Source organism: Brienomyrus brachyistius, chromosome 1, assembly GCF_023856365.1.
Source record: "Brienomyrus brachyistius isolate T26 chromosome 1, BBRACH_0.4, whole genome shotgun sequence".
Classification (NCBI taxonomy): Eukaryota; Metazoa; Chordata; class Actinopteri; order Osteoglossiformes; family Mormyridae; genus Brienomyrus; species Brienomyrus brachyistius.
The window spans coordinates 26651885-26674573 of record NC_064533.1 but is presented as its reverse complement, the minus strand read 5'-3'; the positions used below and the strand labels follow the sequence as shown (position 1 = coordinate 26674573).

The 22689-nt window shown below is 42.2% G+C and overlaps 1 protein-coding gene across 4 annotated transcripts in view; it reads right to left on the bottom strand.

Moving 5' to 3' along the window:
- The window catches only part of tmem108 (transmembrane protein 108), a 67736-nt gene that overhangs the window by 24703 nt on the left and 20344 nt on the right, over positions 1-22689 (bottom strand). For all 4 annotated transcript variants that reach the window (XM_049027252.1, XM_049027244.1, XM_049027235.1 and 1 more), the window contains one exon: positions 8822-8905. In XM_049027252.1, coding sequence (XP_048883209.1) covers positions 8822-8861 — 40 coding nt within the window. In that variant the 5' untranslated portion in view covers positions 8862-8905. The remainder of the gene's footprint in view (positions 1-8821; positions 8906-22689) is intronic.

The following is a 22689-nucleotide window of genomic DNA, read 5'->3' as shown; positions in this document are numbered from 1 at the left end:
GCTTGTGGCCTTCCACTTACAAATGCCTGCTTTTAACTGCCATCCCATCCTTTGTTTCCATAAAAGGAGGCAAGCATCTATGGAGAGTGCAAATAGCTCTCAAAGGAAGCGGGCACTTTCGAAATTCTAATGAAAAATCCTTCTTTGTTAACACAAACACTAAATACGCTTCAGAGAGAGACAGAAAGAGAGAGTCAATTAGAATATCAGCAGCCATCTGCTGGCCATGTTATTTATGCCAATCATAGCTATTTGTATATAACAGGACTAAAATTTTACTCACAAAATATTGTATGATATAATTTCCACCAAAATTACCTCTCAGTGTTTATATACATAGCATCATTGTGGGGACAGTGTGCGGCTCTGCGGGTTAGGATGGTGTGCCTGTGATCGGCAGCTCAAATCTAATGACTAGCAGAGTGATGTCACCATCGGGCCCCTGAGCAAGGCCCTGAACCCCCATGTACTCCAGGAACTGGCTAACCCTGCGTTCTCAATTGTATGTCGTTTTAGAGAAATATGCGACTTAGCATAAGTTCACGTTTATGGTCAGTGTTGCACAACTGTGTTGGACAGAGCTGAGCACTTTGCAGTTGTTTTAAAAAAAACAAAAAACAAATGAAGAGATACCATATTGTGTATTTTCTTTCCAGAATAAAGCCCAAGATAGCAGCAGCAAGTCTTGTGACATTTGTCTTCCTTTCTGGAATCTACACGCACGACACCATGGACCCAAGGATAGAAACTCCATGAGATCCTGCTGAAATCTCACAATGACAAGGACATCTGCACCACCTTTTTCCCCCATCTTAACGAGCTTTCACCTCCCAACAGTCACGGGTAATGCTCTCCAAAAGATTCAGCCAGAATGGAGGGCGAGAAACACATTTATGTAATACTTTGATCGAAGAGACTTACAGTAGGAGGAAAGGCTTGAATGTATGCATGCTCCCTGGGATTCGAACCAATGGCCTTTGTTCTACCTGTTGAGGGGAATAAACCCCTCTGTGCAACTATGCCTGATTGTTTTGAGTACGAAGCTCAGGCCTTTGTGTATTTATGCCACACTTGTTAAATTTAAAGAGCAAAATGGAAAATTAGAATGCAACTCGGATCTTTGGCCGGTCTCACACCAGGGGGTACTAATAAATTCCCTTTCCATCGGCCGATCCCCGTGGTTTGTTCAAGGTCAAGAAAAACCAGGAGTTTTACAACCTCATTGAAATTTCAGTTAATAATCCCCTCCCCTTTATATCGGACACTCCATAATGCTTAAAATATAATTACCTATGATTATTCAAAAAGACACACAATATGTTTTTGAATAGATTCATTGTGAATCTCACATTAAGGGGAGCGCTGCTGTTCCATCTAATCCCCCCCCCCCAAAAAAAATAAAAATAAAAAAAAAAATTATTAAGATGGAGACATCCACGTGTCCACAGCCTAATAGCAGGGATTTAATTTTTAAAATTAAGACATGGGGGTGAGCATATTACTGGTGTCCCTGTGATCTAGAATTCTATATATCATCACCATAATGTCCACTTTTCATCAGCGACTCTCCTATGCAGGCCGGCCCGTGGCATAGGCAATATAGGCAAATGCTAAGGGCGCCGCCCATCCAGGGGGCTCCACAAACGGAGGAAGAAAAAAAGTGCAACATTCCACTATTCTTAAAACTCGTTGGTATTAATGTGTCTTAATATGAAAAGAACAAGCCCACGTGAATTTACCTGCTTAGCAAAGCCTATGAAGTAGTAGTAATAATAATGATACGTAACTTTCCTATGAGGCCACTGCTGCCCCCCTTCTAACCCCCCTCAATAACGAACACGAACACAAGTTGATCTCTGATCACGGGCGTTTATTCGCATATCCATCCAGTCGAGCATGCGGTGAGAACTAGATAAAATAAAACACATAGATCATAAAATTAATCAGTAAAAACACAGGCATTTTCCTAAAAATAACCAAACACAAACATAAATATAGCTCACTCACGCCATTAACTTGCAAATTGCAAAATGGACATAAAATCTCCTACCTCATTGGCCGCGTTAATTCAAGAGTTAAAGAAAGAAAATTTATGATTGCAGGTTATACAATAACTCCAATCTCCATGAATATTGACACTTATAAATTAAAACACTTTCTCAGCCGCATAACAAGTGCTGCACTTACCTGAGCAAAACGAAAATGTTACCAACAAAACTGACCAGACCCCAACCCAAACGCAAGATTAGTTCCGCTACAGAAATACCAGAAAGATCCTTTCAAACATATGCCTTTAATTATAATTATGTTAATTATTAAATTCTTCATTTAAATCAAATAATTCTGCAATTTCAGTTGTTTAAATTATTCTTATATTTAAATTAATTAAATAAACTCAGGGCCGGTCGATCTTACAGGAGACAAAGGCGGCCGCCTAGGGCGCCAAGTTCTTAGGGGACGCCGACTTGCCAGCCAATTTCCCTACGCCTGGGAGGGGGGGTGCTGGGGCTGATGCCCTCCTACGGCGCCTCATCAGCTAGGACCGTTACTGCTCCTGTGTGTCAGGAGCCAGGGAGTGTGTGGGCCCCCTTTGAAGTGACGTTCACAGGTGTGTGGGCCCGTTCCCGGAAATTGCTGGAAGCTGCTGGCCATTTCCTTAAAAGGACTAAGCCGGGTGCAGGGATGCACATGTGCTGATGGTAACAATGGCCTCGGCAAACACAAACATTCCAGTCTCCCAGGGAGCCATCGTGCACAACGCGTGTTGAAATCACCGAGAGCATGCGAATTGCTGGGCCGTGAGTCATACAATTCCCCCGCCCCATCCTGGGCGTGGCTGGGCGTCTGCTAGCTACGAATGTGTCTTCTGGGGGAGATGGGACAGATTGGAGTCTTCCTGTCAAGGGGGTGGAACTGATGTGCAGTAAGAGATAAGGAGCTGTTGGTTACCAACAGGGGTAATGACTTCCTGTTTTGGGGGAAATGTGATTGCACTCACATTACAGAAACTTTAAACACGTTTGCTGGTGCTTGTAGACCTGGTGGCCTCTGGAAGAGACTAGTGACGGTATGGATGTAGACAAAACTGGAAGGTATTAACAGGAAGTGTCTGCTTGTTCTGTTTTATTATTTATTCTGTGGTGTACTGAAGAGATACTGGAGCGTGGGAAAATGATCACACAATAATGGGTGAGGAGTGTTTAACGTGAACATTCAAAAGAGGGTCAGGCAACCAAAGGCGTTGAAGACCGCAAATTAGCTGGTCATTATTCCTGCTGAGTTGTTAAGTTCACGACCAAATGGCTGAATGTACTGTCAAGTTCGACTTTGACTAAACTTCCTAAGAATGCAGGGGGTTTACTCCCCTAGTAAAATATAATTAGTTTGAAATTATCAGTAACTTAGGAATTGCTGTTAGTTCTTAAAATATCAGTGTAATATTATTGCAAGCTGCTATCTTACACAGAACTTAAGTAGGGGACAACCTGGATGTAATGATAGTCCATCACAGGACACAAGGGAAGAGACACCCTGGACAGGATTCCAGTCCATCACAAGACACAAGGCAGGGGACATACTGGACAGGATTCCAGTCCATCGCAGGACACAAGGCAGGGGACACCCTTTTCAAGATATATATGCAGAACATACAGAACCAGTGGGTAGAATCAAGCTTCAGTGAGGCCCACTGAGCCACCATACTGACCCAGCAGAATTAAAACAATTGAAACAAAACCATGGCACTTGGAAAAAATAAATCTTTTTTACCATTACAAGTAAGAAACAGCTGATAGAACAACACTGAAGAATGATACGAAGTTCTCAGCTGCTCAGCTGAATTACAGCTGTGTGCAGTCTTCCATGCCAACATCTAATCAAGGTTAATTAATTAAGAGAGAGATGAAAAACCCCTCCGGCCCATATAAGTATAGAACTGTCCATCATTCTACAGAGAATCTGTCCCAGGTGTTACATGATATTGCATGAAGGTCGTTTAAATTCCTCTCTGAAGAAGGATCTAGAGAAAAAAGCACCAATCCATTGCAAAACATCCACTATACCGGTTTTCCTGGCAGCCACGACCATGCCTTGACCAGTCTCTGTGCTTTAATTAAGTGGAAACCGGTTGGGGTTGGGTGGGGTGGGTGGGCATTGCAGACAGTATGCTGGCCAGACAGTAGGCCCAGAAAACCTGCACTGCCAGCTTCCCTGCAGGAGGTGTGTTTCTAACTGGCCTGACTTTCAGCTGCATGGCACAGTGGGGCCATTGTAAACAGCAGAGCTGGCCAACACTACGGCAAAACATCGCCATTGTGTGATTAACACCGCAGTGGAAACTCCAGAAATGGTCAAAATGGATCGAAGCAGTCTGAAAGAAAGTTGCTGAAATCAGCACCAGCCCAGAGACAAATACAACTGCCAAAATACAAGAGGCTGTGTGATTTTTAGGCTGGCATCCATCCAGTGGGACCCACGCATCCTGGTATTGGCTACAAACTCACTGCGACACAGTGCTTATGAGAAATGAATAGAAGGACAGCTGGACTTCGTGTTTTTGACAAAAAATTTAACATAATGACATGATGTGAAGCCCAAGGACAGGAAAAAAGTTTTTTTTTTTTTTTTTTCCCGTAAAACAAATTCCTCACAAATGACATGTTTTCTTGGGATTTATACCTTTGGATGAATCTGTGGCAAAACAAAAAATAACTGAATGGGTGTTCAAGGGTGCTTTGATGCATGACTTTGCCCAGGCTGAAACCCAAGGGTTTCTGCCAAAGAGGGACCACAAAAATATGCCCCCAGTTGATATCTATTACTATTGTCACCCCCCTCCAATTAACAACTGTTACCACCCCATTGCCACCCTCACTACACTAAGAAAATAGTATTGGGCACCTATGGCAATTACTCAGACTGACCAGGTGCGTCTAACCATGTTTATGTGCCATTACTGTTGTCACAAAATTCACATTGTTCTGAGGGATTATCTTCCCATAATGCAGTTCTTCTTTTAACTAGGGAAAGGAGTCTTTCAGGCTAAGAATTTCAGGCATGAAATGTTCCATTTCATGGAACAATTACTGGGTTTCAGACAGAGGTGGATAATTCAGGTGCAGGGAGTAAAAGTCCAGACAAAGATTTTCCTTCAACCAGTTGAGTATAAAGAGTCACAGTCACCAAAACGGAACAACTGCTAACTGGAGTTTTTTTGTTTCAGAATGACACCCAAGTGCTTTCTGCCTTCATCAAATACCTGTTGAATGATTTGACTTCTAAAACCAACTTGAAAACTCACATCAACATCAACGTTTGTTTATCCGACATCAGCATTTATTCATCATGCGTAACAGGGAGCATAACAGCAGCACGTTATTTATTCACGTTAACTTATATTTTGTTTTTGCTGATTTTTCCTTACTCATCTTTTTTGCTCATTTTTGACTATTTCACCTTTACCTTATTTACTTCCTTTGATGCCATAATTAGGCGCCTGAAGCATTCACGGAATAAATTTCCCCCAAAACAATTTCTGATTATAATACTTTTGAGAGATGAGATGATAGACAAGCAAAGCTTTCATACCTCAGCTAAACGTAACAGTCATGATCTGCGATGATGACACATTGCATACAGGGAACTAAAGAATGAATGTATAACAAAATATGGGTATGGCAGTTTCTGTGGAATTATGAGGAAATTATGTCTTTGAAAGAATATAAAACTTTGAACAATGTTTTTTTTTTTTTTTTTGCGGAACCGTCTCAATGTTTTCATTCTTTTTAGTTGGGGCATATCAGCACCTCCCACCCCAGCCGCTGTCCAAAAGCACCAGTATATCCACATAAAAGCATCATGCCTGAGTGATTAGATGATTAAAGACCTTCCCCTTTAAGACGAGTGACCTTTATGACGTGAGGATGCAGCATCCCTGCAGTCAATGTGACCAACTGCCAAGTGGGCAAGTTTAGCCCAGCAGAACAGTGAACGGAGGGTGTGGCATCACTGTTTTATTAACACTGCAGGTACGCTGTGGGGCCTTCCTTTCTGGAGCTGGTCAAAAGCCAAGAAAATGGAGAAACGCTACAGCACAGTGTCACATCTTCCGAAGATGGGATGTTGTACTTGAAAAAACTAGGGGCATAATTCAAACTGAGGGGTCATTGATATCATTAGCCAATGATATGTTTGAATGGGTTAGTGACATGGGAGGGAAGACTCCGTGAACCAATCAGCTTTCAGCTAGGTATAGTGCCCCTGTGGCCCCATCCTTGTATATACCCCTGGGAAAAAAACAATATTCCCTAAAGATCCAGTCTGATACAGCTATATAACTGAGTATAATGTAGATATTAAGGTACAACTATGTAACACACTTTAGAAAATTGTGTATCCACGGTCTCAGAAGAGAAGACTGCTCTCCATTCTGTCCAGACTGTGTGGTCAGTGACTGAGAGCCTCTTGGAAATTGCCTATGAAGCAGGGTGACCAGCAGAGGCTGCCAGGGAGATGTGATGGCCCAGAAAGAAGGGGAGAGATTGAGGAGAAAATTGGAAGAGAATGTGGGCCGACAGGACCCAACCCACGGTGATGGAAGCCGCACATCAAGATGAGAAAAGAACCATCTGTACTGAAAGGTGTGCACACACATGAGTGCAGTGTGGGAGGGCACAAAAAAACTGAATAAAACAAAGGTGGAAATCATTAGAGCGACCTTTAGATGACAGCAGAGCAAGCAGACATTGTTCTACTGATGACTTTGGAATGTATGGCATGACTCATTTACATTGTTTAGCAGATTCTTTCATCCAAAGAGCAGAGGGAGAAATGAAAATGAAACAATAGGAAGAGAGTAGCAGGAAGTCAGAGCAGAATATTCTGAGGAACTTCTACCTGATTGGGTTAAAAGGTGTTGAACTTCCTGCTTTTGTACAATGAGCTTCCCATGCATCAACACTAAAGACCACAATGGATAGTAAAACTAATTAGCTTGGATGTTTACCATCAGCCTGTGCACCATTCGGATAGCACTTGTAAAAGGACAATCGGCACAGCAGATGAGGGGGTTTAGAATTATGGGCTCCGAGTCTCCGAAATCTCCTGGCATTTTATCAGAACTCTCAGATTGTGAAGGCTGTGTTGGGGTGTTTCAGCCCCATTCTTGGAGCATTAATCCTACAGTGAGCAAGCCACTTGCCTGTATTTTATTCTATAACATAAGATGGTATGATATTCTAAAGAGCTCTAGTGAAAAATTCCTTCGAGTCACTGCGAAAATTAAATTGTTCCTTAAACAAAAGCCAGAGGCAACAAGCAGAACCGATAAGCTCTGAACGCTGCTCATGGCTCCTGCGGAAATCTGTAAGCAATAGAGGTCAGGGTTCAAATGGTCGTTCCACAACTGTATGACTCAGTCTGGCGCACTGAGAGTCCAACTGTGTTTATTTAAGTGTGTGTGTGTGTGTATGTATGTGTGTTTCCACTCTGCATTATACAAAATTACGGAAGGATATTTCTGAAGAGCTAAATGTGAAGTACTGACACCAAGGCTACAATCATGCAGTGTCCCCTTAAGAACATTCTGGAATGTGCAGCCATTGTGTAGGGAGCTGAAACTGGGCCGCTGGGCTTCTGGCAGGATTTGAATTAAATCTTGCAGCTTACTGTGCCTCACAGTAACATTTAACCTTCGCAGTCATTCTCTAACCCAATCAGATTTGGGAGAAATGTATTCTGGGAGCTCGTCACTTTGAAATTTCGTAGTCCGTGAATAAATCTGTAGGTGCCTTGTTTTCTCCATGTTCCACACCCAAGATCCCTTTAGACCTGCAGAAACAAATCCTTATGTTTTACAGTAGCATCTCTGAGCCTGATGGAGTTTGGTTTGAAACCAGGTTCATCAGCAGACCATAATCTGTAGGATTACAAGATGTGTCATGCTGAGACTGAGCGGGATGTAGAATGGGATTATCAGGACCATTTTTCCACTGGGTGACGGTTGTATTTCTGTTGACCTCCCTGAAATCACTCAATTAAGCCTCCTGTTTTGCCAGGTAGAAGGATGGAGATGTAGAAGGGGATGTAACAGCAAAGCACCTATGGCAATTACTCAGCAAATCCAAAATAGACCTTTGGCTAATGTCTGTTCTTCTGATTATGCTGAAGGTTACCAAGGAATAGAACCCACTGTTTCTCAATCACACACCATTCTTCAGGAAAACAGTAAAACTTCCGACCACCACAAAGCTCAATGGTAACACCAGGCAGTGGTGAGACTTTGACCATGACTCATGCGGGAACGCAGGGTCCGGACAGGCTCTCACCTCATGGCCTTAGATTTTTTTTCATAGTTTTAGATATTTTTTTACATTTATTTATCATACACTTTTTTCCAAGGCGGCGCACAATTGAGAAGCCAGTCTCCCTAGATCAATTGAGGGTAAGGGCCTTGCTCAAGGGCCCAGTGGTGAAATCACTCTGGCAATCACAGGATTTAAATTGGTGGCCTTCCAGTCAAGGGTACAGCATCCTTACACAAGGAACTACTTGCCAAAGTTACGTGTTCATCATTATGTGTTAGATCATCGCTGTGCTATTCAGAGGAGAGAATGGTACATACTTGGGGTTGGTCAAGATGTGTTACCTTTACAGCTCCATGTAAAAGCACCATTTAATCTTCTGCCTGAGCTAAAATCACTGTCAAGTCATGGCCAGTGTTTCAGGAGATAGTCCATTTAGTCTGGGTTCAGCACAGATGCTGTTTCATCCCAACAAATGAAAGTAGGCCTGTAAAAACACTTGGAGGGCAAGGATGACTTACTCAGCAGCGGGCAATGCAGAATCTGTAGACTTCTCTTCATGGTATACTGTGGTCTGGCTCCTCCTCCACTGTGTTCATGGTTCTCTGTAGGACACAAGGCAAGTACCAGTCAGGAGTGGCACCAGCCAGAGAAGGCCTTCAACAAGGAGAACAGAAGACCATGTACAAGGCCTTACCCAAGCTCTGGATATCAGTTGAGTGCCTCTCTTTAAGTTTTCACTGCAAGTTATTTGAAACATGTCTAACAACTTCAGATGTTTAAAAGGATTTCTCAGTTTCATTATCCTGGATCAGTCACAAAGGCTGGAGTTTTCGGCTTACTAACTTGATAGAAGACTGCAGTCTGATAAGCTTTAATCTGCATCAAATAATCATTGGCCAATTTAAGCCGGATTCTCCAATCAAAGGGGATTTCAGAGGGCACAGCTTTCCTAGTTGACAAACTTGTCATGTCACAACAATCCTTTATATCAACATAAACCTCTGCCTTAAGATATTTACCTGAAAATATAACCCAGTTGAAAAATGAATAGATAAAAATGAAGAATCAATTAGGGGGGTCTTTCCAACCAAAATAAAAGAAATATCTGGAGGTTCAAAGACTGCTTTGCCTCCGTTTTGGCACATCTGATCAGCAGAGCTAATTACCTGTCTGGAGAAGATTTCGGCACTTACAATTCAGCCATATACAGTAGGTGAGGACCCCAAACCCCCCCCCCCCAAACCCCCAAAGCTGAGGCCATGAGGTTAATTACAGTAGCTAAGGGAGACAAATGACTGGGGGAGGGACACCGGAAAACAGCAGAACAGCTGGCGGGCGAAGACTAATTCAGCAAACTATACAAACGGGAAGTCTGTCAAATGATAATGTCACTTCTGCATCACACTCTTATAAGAAAACTGCATGGAATTCATAGGAACAAAAAGCTAAGAGATATCCCCCACCGACTGTCGTGCTCAGTGCCGGTAAAGCCCAGGTGGAGCCCTAGGAAAACATCACTGCCACCACAGAGGGTGCACATAGATAGCTAGGATGAAATGTTGCCCTATTTGTAATTTGCACAAGCACAGTGGAATCCTTCTTTCTGCATATCCCATCTTGTTCTCCTTTGAGACATACTCATGCATTTATACCGTGGAGGGCAAAGCCTGGGATATGACCAGCACTGATTGCTCTCTTAGTCATACAGCTGAAACAGTGAATTTAAGAAAATGGCCGACAAACTCTGCCACAACTGGGGCCTTTAGCTTGGATTGCAAGTGCAAGGAGGATCTGTCTTGATTGCTTTAGGTGCTGACTTAATGGAGTGAGAATTTCTTGTTTGATTGGCTTGGCCTAATGATGAGTCATAAACTGGCGTGGAGCTTGGCAAGATTGGAGCAATAGGTACATTAACTTGAACCATGTGAGTAATGAAATCCATAATATACCTCGGTACTATCCTCAGCTGACATGAAAGGACTATAACTTCATCACTTATATATCAGAGATATATGAAGATTATAGGAGCAGGTTTCTGTCAGTTACTCTGGTTTCCCCCCACAGTCCAAAAGCATGTGGTTAGGTGCACTGTCTCTAAACTTCCTACTGTGTGTGTGTGGGCCCTGTGATGGATGGCATCCTGTCCAGGGGGTACCCCATCCTTCTGCCCTGTGTGCCTGGGATAGGCTCCAGGCCTCATGCAACCTATAGATAAGCAGCTAGAAGACAGATGGTACAAAGATGAAGGCTAAGACATCCAAGACACTTAATACACACCGAAATCTATGAAATTAAATGTCTGTCCTTAAATGTAGCTGCTCTGCTGGTGCTGTAATGTAAAGGGACTTGTGATGTTTATCCACATAAATACCTGGATATTATACTTGAGCAGCTCAGGATAAGTACTTCATAAATGGTATTTCAGCATGGCCTCTACTGGGGGTCAAATCTGAAACCCCCAGCTTATAACTCACCACACTACATGAAGTACTATATTTGCCAAATATTCTGTTATGAGGTCTGTTATGTTGCTAGATAGGACAATAGGACAAAGCAGGTGACATTCTGTCTTGTTAATGAATACTTTTGCCTTCTCAGTTTAATTAAGTGATCAGTGTTGAGACACCACAGCACACAACAATGAAATGTGTCCTCTGCATTTAACCCATGTGTCACATAGCAGGGGGCAGCTAATTCAGCACCTGGGGAGCAGTGTCTTGCTCAGGGTACCTCAGTAGTGCCTTGCTAGTTAAGGATTCAAACCTGCAACCTTTCAATTACAAGTGCACATTCCTAACCATTAAGCCACCACTGCCCAATAAGGAATAGGAAATGCTCTACAGTATCAATTGGATCATAAATCCCTCTTCAACAGAAATCCCCTTCAGAGAGATGGACCCAGTGGAGGTCCTCTCAAAACATTCACTTGCTTTGCAGACATGCTCCCAGTGTAGAACCCACTTCTTTGCACAATAGTCACATAATCTTGTACAAATTTCATGTTCCTGTACAAATTTCCTGCTAATCAGGGTTCTGAGAAATAGGGTGGCATGACCTACCATGATGCCAGATGTTTTTACACATATCCTTGACATAAAACACAAGGAGGATGTAGATGTTTCAGGGTAGGGGTGAAATGGAGGAACGAGCTCCTCTATTACCTGTAACTGATTAAATAAATTTATGAAGCAATTTCACATTATATGCGTTAGCGGAGAGCCTATAGCAGGGGTGTCCACACTTTTTCAGCTTGCGAGCTACTTATAAATTACTTACTTATAAATAAAGTCAAAATGCTCTACCTACTGTAAAAATGCAAAACATATTTATTTATAAATATATAGAGTATTCTTTATTATTATTATTAATTTCCCTTTGGGATAAATAAAGTATTTTTGAACTGAACTGGGATTTTAGTTCCTTCACCTTTCTCTTTCTCAGCTCGGTTTTCGGAGGGAAGTTAATGTCGTAGTTTTTATGAACAGTCCGAAAACGCCGCTCCACTTTTCCCGTCTTCGGAGCAGCAACGGTAGACTGACAGATGAGGGAAATGCACTTCGAATATGACATTGTGAAAAAACACCTCCCTCCATTCCATATGGAGATGGCAGGTTTCTGGCTTCTTACTTGGTCCAGCTCCCCCATTCATTTTTATACCCTTTCTTAAGTTTAGCAGAAATCAGTTTGAGGCTGACTAGGCAACTCGGTAGCTTGGTAGTGATTTGCAGCAGCTGGCGCGGTTGATCGCGTCGTCGATCCTCTGTTTTTTATGCCATGCGATCTACCCACTCTACCTTTGCGATCGACCAGTAGATCACGATCGACGTATTGGGCACCCCTGGTCTAGATGGTCCTTCGTATGGTTCTTGTGACTTCCTGAATTTGGATCATTTAAATTGAAGAGCCAGACAGTGTTTTGTAACTTTCTCAGTTTTTCTGCCAAAAATATCCTGATGGTGCTGATAAAATCATCCCAATCTATCCTGCAGTCTTTGTGTCCTGCAGGTTTGCTTGGAGTCCAAAGAATCATGTTTCCCATAATGAATTCCATAAAATGTCGCCAGGCTGACAAAGCTCTCAATGACAATGTTAGTGCTCCATTGTTGCCTGGCAGTATAAATTGTTATTGTCATTCACAAGAAATCAAAATGTAGTCACGACTCTCACACACAGACACTGTCAATCAAAACTGAGCAGGAAACACCTTCTCTGTGTATCCCGAAGTCTGCCACATAGCTGTGATTGTGGCAGATGGGTACTGTCAATCAAATCTGTGATGGAAATGCCCCCTGCTGTGACATGATATCTGCATCTTCGCAACTACAAAAGAACACAATACCCATGTGCTTGTACCCCTAGGGGGAAAACTGGTCTCTAATGAGCAAGACCCCAGTAGACACCGTTAAATCTTACACATTCAATACATGGACACCAGTGGGAACTTGCTGATACTCAGCAAATCATATCACACTGATGAAACCGCTTCATATCACCTAATGAAAGCTCACCGCTGCTCTCCGGAATGAATTATTAAATAGTGTGAGGTATAAACGTAATATCATTACCAGAAACAACTGCAGAGCCTTTTCATTATAACAGGCTATCGACCATCGTTGCTAGACTTTTTGACTCACCGTTTCAAACACAAGAGAAATTCATCGGCTGTTTGGCAGCTTGTATCAAACCAGAAGGTTTATTTTCCATCAGTTAATAACTGTGCAGAACACAGAAGTGTCTGGTCTTTTACATCAGTCCCTAATAAATCTCTTCATTCTTGAACTCGACAAAACCAAACACAGCAAGAAAAACAGTAGTGAGTTAGGGAGTGCATGGATGTTCTGGGGGAGGACAAAGTTAGCTTACAAGCCCATTCAACTGCATCCACACTGCCTTATTACCATTCCAATAATACTGGCCATTTCTTTTGGACATGAGCACGCATCCAGATGCTGAATGTCCCAAACCCGATAAAGATGAGGTGCCAACAAGAATACAATGTGTGAGTTTGCTGTTTTATTATTCAATATGCCTCCAGTGATGAAGGTACAATTCAGTCAAGCTTCAGTAATTGGTCTGAAAGTTTCTGAACATCTTGCTGATCTTAATCTCCAGTGACAGACACTAACTGCGGGATGCGTAAGTGATAAACACACACACATACACACACACACACACACACACATACAGAAAATTGATAGCTACCATGGGAAACTACTAAATCGACGAACAAAAAAAAATCAACAAACAAATAGATAAAGCCCCCCTTTAAGCAGAGAATTTTCTAGAATTGATCAGTAATGGCAGTCACAGATGGGGAGTTTTGTTAGTGTTACACATCCATTTGAAGTGCTCCACTTTTCCTGCTGCAAGAATCATTTTCTGTTTTATTTTTGAGCATTTAATTGCTTCCAGCAGTGACAGGACGCTTAGGCTCTCAATGGTAAAGTGTGTCTGGTAGGTGGCTGTGACCATGTAATGAAATAAACCTTTGAGTCACACTGTCCATCCAAGGTGCTGCCCAAACTGGTGATATGACACGCAAAACAATGAACTTCCATTTGGGACTCTTCTTGGACTAGATTAACATGAATAGTTGGTGTATTCAACTCATAGCCCCCAGAAACCAACGTAATATCCTCCTAATACATTTATGGTAAAATTCACCTCAGTCTGGGTTAAGATCAATGTTACAATGTTGTAAAGTAATGCATTTGAGTGGCACTCCATTTAAATTGGTATCAGTACAGATGGGTCTCAACTGACAAATGGAATATGGTCTATAAATCTTTGTTCTTAATACCATGTATTAATACTAGCTACACACCAAGCTGCAAAATGGCCAACTTGAAAATGCCAACCACTCAGCACTTGCTTCTTAACTCAAGAAAATTGTATTTTTGCATCTCAGCTAAGTGCAACTTCATCAGAGCAAACAAAAGAAAATGAGAAAAAAAAGTGTTATTTTGCCAGCCCGCAGAGATGGGTAGGGAGTGAGAAGGCATCAGTGATGATGACATCGTGATGTCTGATAACTCTTTAGTCATCTGGGAGCTGGATTAAAAATAGTGCCTAACACAGCTGTGGTAAAGGGTTAGGGCAGAACGTACAAAGAACAAATTTCCAAATCTCACTCAGTCCATTTTTCGTTGTTGATGAGTAAGTCAGGTTTCCTCATCATGCACTACACTACTGGGAACCAAAACTCACCCGGGCCTCATGTAATCCGACCAAAAACTTTAATTAAAGTTCTAAATCTCACTAAGTCCCCAGGAATTTTCTTGAAAACGTATCTCATCGCCTGAGTGACTTTTGAAAATTTGCTCATCATACAGAAAGATCAATCACTGGAAGCAGAGATGGAATAAGAGATAAAATAAAATACTATTCAGAAATTTGTCAGATATCATATAGTCATATGAAGAGAATGATGATTTGGATACTAAAAGGAGCTCAGTGCACATATTTTCATTAAGAAAAATATGGTACCAAGAAAGGCCCACGAGGAACCATCTTAGAGGAGAACAGGTATGGTAAACAGGCACCCAGGGCCTCACTATTTACAAATCTCCTGGCTGGCCATATTCTTCTGTAAAATGGGCCTTTTCACTTTTAACATCCTCACAGCAATGAGAGCTCAGACCTTCAGTTTCACTCACAAATCATTTTCTTTGCTTTTCTTCTGGTGAGAATACTGGGATTTTTCTTTGGAATATAAATTTCCAGATATCTGATTAACACCACTTCAGTGAGTGTGTTTCAGCCTAAATTAAGGGCAGCATTTGGAATAAGTGCTCTTTGCTTGATTATTTTCTTTTTGGCAGAAAACCCTTCATACGCTACTTGTGTTCCTTCGACTGAGAGAGAAACCCAAAGGCTGGATTTATTTGTGTAAAAAAGAGGATGTGATTCATGGGAAATACTATCAGATAGATGGACAGCATGAGACTGGTGCATAGTGAGCCTTATGGTGTTTACGAAAGGACTAATGAAACTCGTGGAATTAGGGAAGGTTAGATAAACAGATTCATACATGACTGCCAGGATGGTGCCTAGAGACCCAGCTTCAGTTAGATCAGAGAACTGAAAGCAAGGAGGACTTAATTGGTTAATCCCCTACAGCCCATCAGGGAGAGGCTAGCGATGCCTATCAGCATCCTTCGCCCCACCCCCTTCACCCCCAGATGACTGCCAAGGACTGTCGTTGCTTCTCAGCTTTTCTCCTGCCTCACTTTTTGATGGAGATCAGCAAAGAGGCTACCCTAGAAGTTCCTACAAGTTTCTAGAGCGGTTCTTGGTGTGGCGCCAGTCTCACTCTGATCATCAGACACTCTGTCAAATTAAAAGAACCTTTAACATGTGACCCCTTTGGTCTTGGTACATGACCCAGGATTTAACCTGCCGCTACAAATGAGAAGACAGCATTAGCTAACATGTCTGGTTACAACCCCCGGAAGCACTTTAAGTTTCTCGTTAATCCCAATGGCAGCTTGTAAGACATCAGAGGACGTGGATCCTCCCACGAATGCAGTTTATTTAGTGGCATCACGTTATAAGACTCAGTCACACAAATGAGATCAAACAGCAAGTTCTGCAGAACAACACTTCCAATATTACACTTCCAGTACTTCCTAATACATACTACAGATATACTACATACAGTACATAGCTGTATCCATGACAAATTCTTTATGACTTATGTTGCCTATTATTTACCCCTTGAAGTACAGAAGATGCTAGATCTGCAGCAGCTAATAAAAGGATCCTGCTCAAAGCAACCGTGACATTTTGGCTCATGTCTTAGTAATGGCATGCAGAAGAGTCTATAGGCAATTTATTACATCAGATGATGCCTGTTCATAGTTAACCTTTGTGTCGTATTTGATTTATATAGGTTTGCATTATGCCATGTTTAAAACATTTAACATGCACTTGTAAGCATATATGTTAAGTCTATAGTAAATAAATAATAATTAATAATAATTAGCAATTTAATGTTGCAGCAAATATTAAAAGCGAAAGGTTTTAAAGACAATGGTATATTCAAGAATTCGTGTTGACTTTTAAATCTGAAATATTTGCAATGTTTTCTGTTTTCAGATGATTGACTACTTATAAATCTGTAGCACAACAAAGTCACAGCTGGTTAATTTCCATACTGGTACACAAACGGCTACATAATTTCCCATTCAGTGTCACGCTGTAGAGCCTTGCGTTAATTTAATATTGCAGTTTCATATACCGGTTGTTCAGTTTTCCTGAAACTGCTGATTAATTTTGTTCTGCGTGAGATGAGATGGTGTATGCTAACAGCATTAGCAGGCCAATGGCATTAGCAGGCCAATAGCATTAGTAGACTGATGCTATTAGCTGGTTGATAACATTACCAAGCTCTCTGCACCACAGCACTGGACTTCTGTTGTGATCTGTGTGTTTAGTCTCTTGCTTCTAATCCATCACTTTCAGATGGGGGAGGAAGGCAACCAGTAAGTGTCAGAGTAAGCATTGCATGAACAGCACCCTCGCCACATAATGTTTTGTTTCATCCTGAACACGAGAAGGTGGAGTAGACGCTGTACTTAAGACCATAGTACATTGTGCATTTTTAAATTCTATAATACTATATATACTACAGTGTATGTGTGTGAGTGTGTGTATATATGTAATTGTGATACTTCATTGACCCCCAAGATGGGAGATTCTCTTTTTGTCTATCCCATCTTGCTCATCGTGAGACACACAGACATGTATACAGGTGAAAGCCAGCTTGATGGTCACTCTTGTAATTAGGAGTTGTGGGCTTTGATCAGGAGCCGAGTGGCAGCATCTGTTGGCCAGCTCTGGGATTTGAACCTTTTAATCATGAGCACCAAGTTCTAACCTATACTATGCTGTGCTATACTGCACTATACTACACTACATTATACTACATGGCACTACACTATACAACACTACATTATACTATATACAGGTCTGGATCTAGCTATAGACTGAATAGGCAATTGCCTAGGCCCCCCGAATTACGTTCATTGCGGAGGAAGTGAAATAATCATCAGTTTTCTTGGTAGGGGGGCTCCCAAGTAAAGCTTTGCCAAGGACCCTTGAAAAAGCAAAGCCAGCCCTGACTATGTGTCCTGTACTATATACTATAATATGTGTGAAATGTGGGAAGAGACCCAAACTGTACTAGCAGCTAGACTGTGGCCATGCACTGAGGAAAGAGCATTATTCTGAGAATGAAGTTGCGGGTAAGGCACTGGGAAACCTCACTGGGAACCCTCACTGGGTATCCCATTTGGGAACCAAAAGTCTCGGAGATCCCAGCCACTAGCTGATGCAGTTCCAGTGCCCATGTGCCCCTGAGTCACTGGCTGGATTATATCTGCTCAAACTGTCAGGTAGCAGGTGTTCAGCTTGCTGCCACCATCTGTGCTCCAAAAGCTGTGGGGCTGGGGCCTCTGGCCCGGCCATCAATCAACCAGACCACCTTCCACGCTGTGCAGACACGAAATCAGATGTAGCAGGCTTGGAATCATTATGTATACGTTTATATCCCAGATAAAGAGACCTAAACACATTGTTCGGTTCCCAGGGGCTCGACACAGGGGCGTAAACTCCGTAAGGAGATGTCGATGTCTGTGTTCTCCCACAGATTAAAGCCATGACAGATATTCTCATACAAAGCTATACCTCTTCAATGCACAAATGAAACATCTCAAAAACCCTGTCCTTTAAATCATTAACAAAGGTTGCCAACATTTTGAGAATGTGTTTGGAGATGCGTTCATTAATCTAGTAATTTAGTAACATTGCACTATTCTGCTTTTTAAACACTAGTAGGACTACTGGTTTACTGCAAGTCAAAGTAATATATATATATATATATATATATATATATATATATATGATCTGCTTGGTTGAGCCTCAAAAAAAAGAATTAAAATAAAGATTGAAACATAGAGAATTATTGGTGTGCAAAATGACAAGTTTTTCCTCTCACAGAAAACATACATTTTAATATTATTTGTTTTTTAGACTTAGTCATTAGGGATGTAACGATACACTCAACTCACGATTCGGTACGATTCACGATTCGGGAGTTCACGATACAATTTTCTCACGATTTTTTAACAGAATGAGCTGCAGACAAATAAGACAAAATATTCCGTTATCTTTCTAATCTGCAAAATGTATCCTATTTTTAGTGCAACTGAACTGAAATTGAATAAAATACTGTTTTTTAAAAATCCGAAATCAAAATTAAAAAGACGGTAATGCTTTACATTAACTGCATCTTCATAATGCTTTTATATTGCATTCATAAAACGTTCATTACACCGTTCATAATTTATTCATTAAGTATTCAGAAATAATTCATAAACATCATGCATGTATACCTTTACATTCTGACATCCCTTAACAGCTGTAATATACATTAATAAACATTATATAATAATAACAAACATTATAATTTTATAATTATGTAATGTTCGTTATTAATGAATATTAAAGCTGTTAAGGGATCTTAGGATGTTGAAGTGTACTTGCATGCTGCTTATGAATGCATTATGAAGGTGCACTGAATGTTCTATAAATGCATAATGAATGCAATATGAAGGTGCACTTAATATAAAGCGTTACCAGGTCAACTAAGGCTTCCATGTGCAGCTTTTTAGCCTGGTTTGCCCCTTTAATAATCTTTGCTCTGGCGGTGGTGAATTGAGCTCACTGTGGTGACCGTGGACATGCTGAAGCATGTTCGTTGTGCTATTTGTGTATGTTATTAGTCTGTTACAATGTTTGCACGCAGTTTTTGTCTTGTCTGTGCTTTTCTCACCGTTTTAGTTTGCGATTTCCGGAAAGCTAAAGAGCTGCCACACCGCCGATTTAAGATCGGGGGGTGCATGTACAATTTCAAATTCGCTCGCCATCTCGCGTTTGGTCAAAACCAAAATCTGACGTCCGACGTCGACGTGAATACGCAGTGACATCTGACGTCGAACTGACGTCGTGAAATCAAATGTACACCAGTTTCTCTGTTAAGTAAAGTACCGTGAAGTACTCCTAAAGTAGCGATTCATTTTTCACCTCAGTCGGATTAAATCGTCATACATTTACATCAGTTTTTAACCGATTCGCAATTCATCGTTACATGCCTATTAGTCATGGGTTACAGGCCCGAGAGAAAGTGTAAAAAACATTGGTTTTTAACGGGTTTTACAACGTGGGAGTTCCCAGTTCTGGTTTGACGTACATGCAAATTTTCATGTTGACCACTCAAGCAGTTTAGTTACTGCCTAGCCCAGAAATGAATAAATAATAACAAAAATTTGTGTTCAGTATTGAAACAGTAAGGTAAGATAATATGCAGTCCTCCGGGACCAGTGCTGACTGCCCTGATACAGAGTTTACAGAACAGACTGATAAATACCTATTATGTCCAACCACGCACATTCCCTAGGTTTTATTTTTCATGAGATTAACTCTGGCACCCCTTTAACACCAGCAAGATGCGGCCGAGCTACATTACATAAATGATCTATATCACACTCCTTAGATAAAGCAGAGGGGCAAAGACTATCATGAATTTTACATTACTCCATGTGCGAGAGAGCGTCTTGCTTGAGAGCGTGCCCAGTCAGGGACGCCGGAGGAGGAAATCCTCTGGAGACCTTCCCTCCCCCGCCTAGCAATGCTCATTCATCCACATCCCAGCAGGCAGTGGTGGAGAGCAGGGGGTACCCTTTGTGCATGTGCACGGTAACATATTGGGGGAAGGGGGGGACAAAGATAGAGCCTCTTACCACGTGACACCCAGTCTGACGGAACATTCAACATGCCATATAAACCACAAATGACAAGAGTGCTGATCGCTCCATATTTCAGTGGTGGGGCATATTATACTAAGTACTGGGGCTCTACCATTTTTCTCTTGGAGTAAGTAAAGCATATCCATCCATTTATCCATACTGTTCTTATATCTGATGATGGACAATCATGTGATGAACCCAGAGATGAGTGGAGGAAGTTGCCCTTGGACTCCGTATAAGAGGGTGACTTTGTGGCCAGGACTGCACTCCATACCGCTGCAAGACACACTGGCTGTATCTGGAGCCTGTATTACAGGACAGATGGGCGTGCTGAGTGACAGGCTGAGCATCCGTCACACAGCTTGATTGAGGGACGATCTGGCTGGCAGGCTGACTTTGGATGGTGACGGGCATAAACAATTGGTTAATGTCATTTAAGGTGGTCTGATGAAGACCAATTGCTACAATACCAATTTAGTACACGTAAATATAAATTTGGTGAAGGTGGCAAATATGGACTTATTAGGGAACTGCGAGAAAGACTGACACACCTAGCACGACTGGCTGGCTGTCTTAATGATGGACTGTGTCTAATTTAAAATAACTAGCCAAAAGCAAAGTTGACTGACTGACACAGCTGTCTGTCTTGGGAAAGGGGAGGGGGGTGCCTGTTACTGCATCCAATCAGAATAGCAGCAGTTCTCTACAACTGGAGCCCTATTGGGTATCTCCTCTCTGTACCTAACAGATAAAAAGGGGTCTTGATTCTGATCTGGCACAGGGATCCTCATAGTACCAATGGTGACTGACTGTTCTCTTACACTAGGCCCTAGGACCAGAGCTAAAGCTGCCTTCTGTAACTGACTGACTGGGTGGGAGACAAGGTTAGACCTTTGTCCTAATGAAAAATCATTACATATATAAGCCACTTCTACAAGCAAAGCTTTTGCAAGACTGACCTTCTCATTTGGCATCTGTCACCAGTCTTCCATAACTCATCCTGGCATGACTTTTACAGAGATTTGTGGTGCAGGACCTTTTGTCAGGTCATGACACCAAGGCTGGCCTTCTCAGCTTCAGTCCTATGCCCCTGCCCCTCTTAGGAAGGGCACAGGAAGTCTCTGTCTTTCCTCCTCTAAACACACATCCCACTGTTCACGTCTGCTAAGTCCCCAGATGACTGGATGATCAGTTCCTGTCACTGAATATGGTACCACTTACAGATTTGACTCCATCACGGCGATGAGGAAAAGAAGCATGACAACTAAGCAATTAACTCTGAAATATCAGAACACTCCTGAATAAGGGAGGGTTTGTGAAGATCACAACGTAATCTTCACCCTTAAATAAAGAGTCAAAACATCCGTCTGTTTTCCTGACCTTGTGTGATGACGTCCTGATAGTTTCCCTGCAGTAGTTCATGCTTTTTTGAATGGGTCACCATCAACAACCATATTAATTAGGTATGTTACTCAGGGACCAGCAAAGAAGTAACTGTTGCTTAACCCAGTCCTTGGGGACCCCCCACAAAGTTTACATTTTTGCTCCCTCTCAACTCCTATCACATTTGTACTAAGTATTGTGTTTTGGATTGTTTGCTTCATTCAAGATTGATGGGTTTAGGTGTACAGGGAGCTGGGAGGGAGCAAAATTGTCTGTTTGGGGGTCCCCAAGGACTGGCTTGAGAAACATTGCCACAAACCAATAAAACCACATGTCCAAGAGATAGAATATACTGTAAGAAGAGGGAATCCTGCTCAGACCCAAGAAGACTCACCAGAAACCAACGATTATAGATCAATCCAGCATCCTGTTTGGCCGACCACCATCTCTCACCAGGTCCCCCTGCCCTCATTTGCACTGTGGGCCTGATATTAATATTAATCTCCGATCACATGTTGCAGCGCCTGTCCCAGCAAACTCCCGCAGGAGCTACTGGATACATAAAAAATAAATGGCAATGATAAAAAATGAATAATCCTCTTTCATGGAGATTAAACGGTGACGGCTGCAGACAGGCACCCCGCTGCTCCGGCAGTGCGTCGGGGTGCTGGTGCCGTGTCCAAGGGCTCTGACGCACGTGTCCGCCTGGCTCCGCCACCCTCGGTGCCCAAGCTTGGCACATCCGAGCCAGAGGAGGATAGGTGTGCGGTAATCAGAAGGCAGTAGCACCACCGAAAGAGGGAGGGTGATGAAAGGAGGTAAAGATGACTGACTGGTAATATGGGGGAAGAGACCCAAGGCATCATGTAAATCCTCAAGTTCTCCGCTATTAACCAGATCTTTGAATGATCTTCACTACCTGACAACAAACATGGATCCATCCACCCATTTTCTGTACCCACTTGTCCTATGGCAGGGTCGCGGGGGTCTGGAGCCTATCCCGGAAACTGCACAAGGGAGGGAATTACTCATGATGGTGCGGCAACACATTGCAGGGCACACACAACATTCACACCTATGGACAAATGGGGAACTGCAAGAGAATCTGGAGGAAATCCTACAATGCAAAGAACATGCAAACTCACATGGATACTCACACCCTGTGTGTGGTAACAGTGCTAGCTACTGCCCCAGAA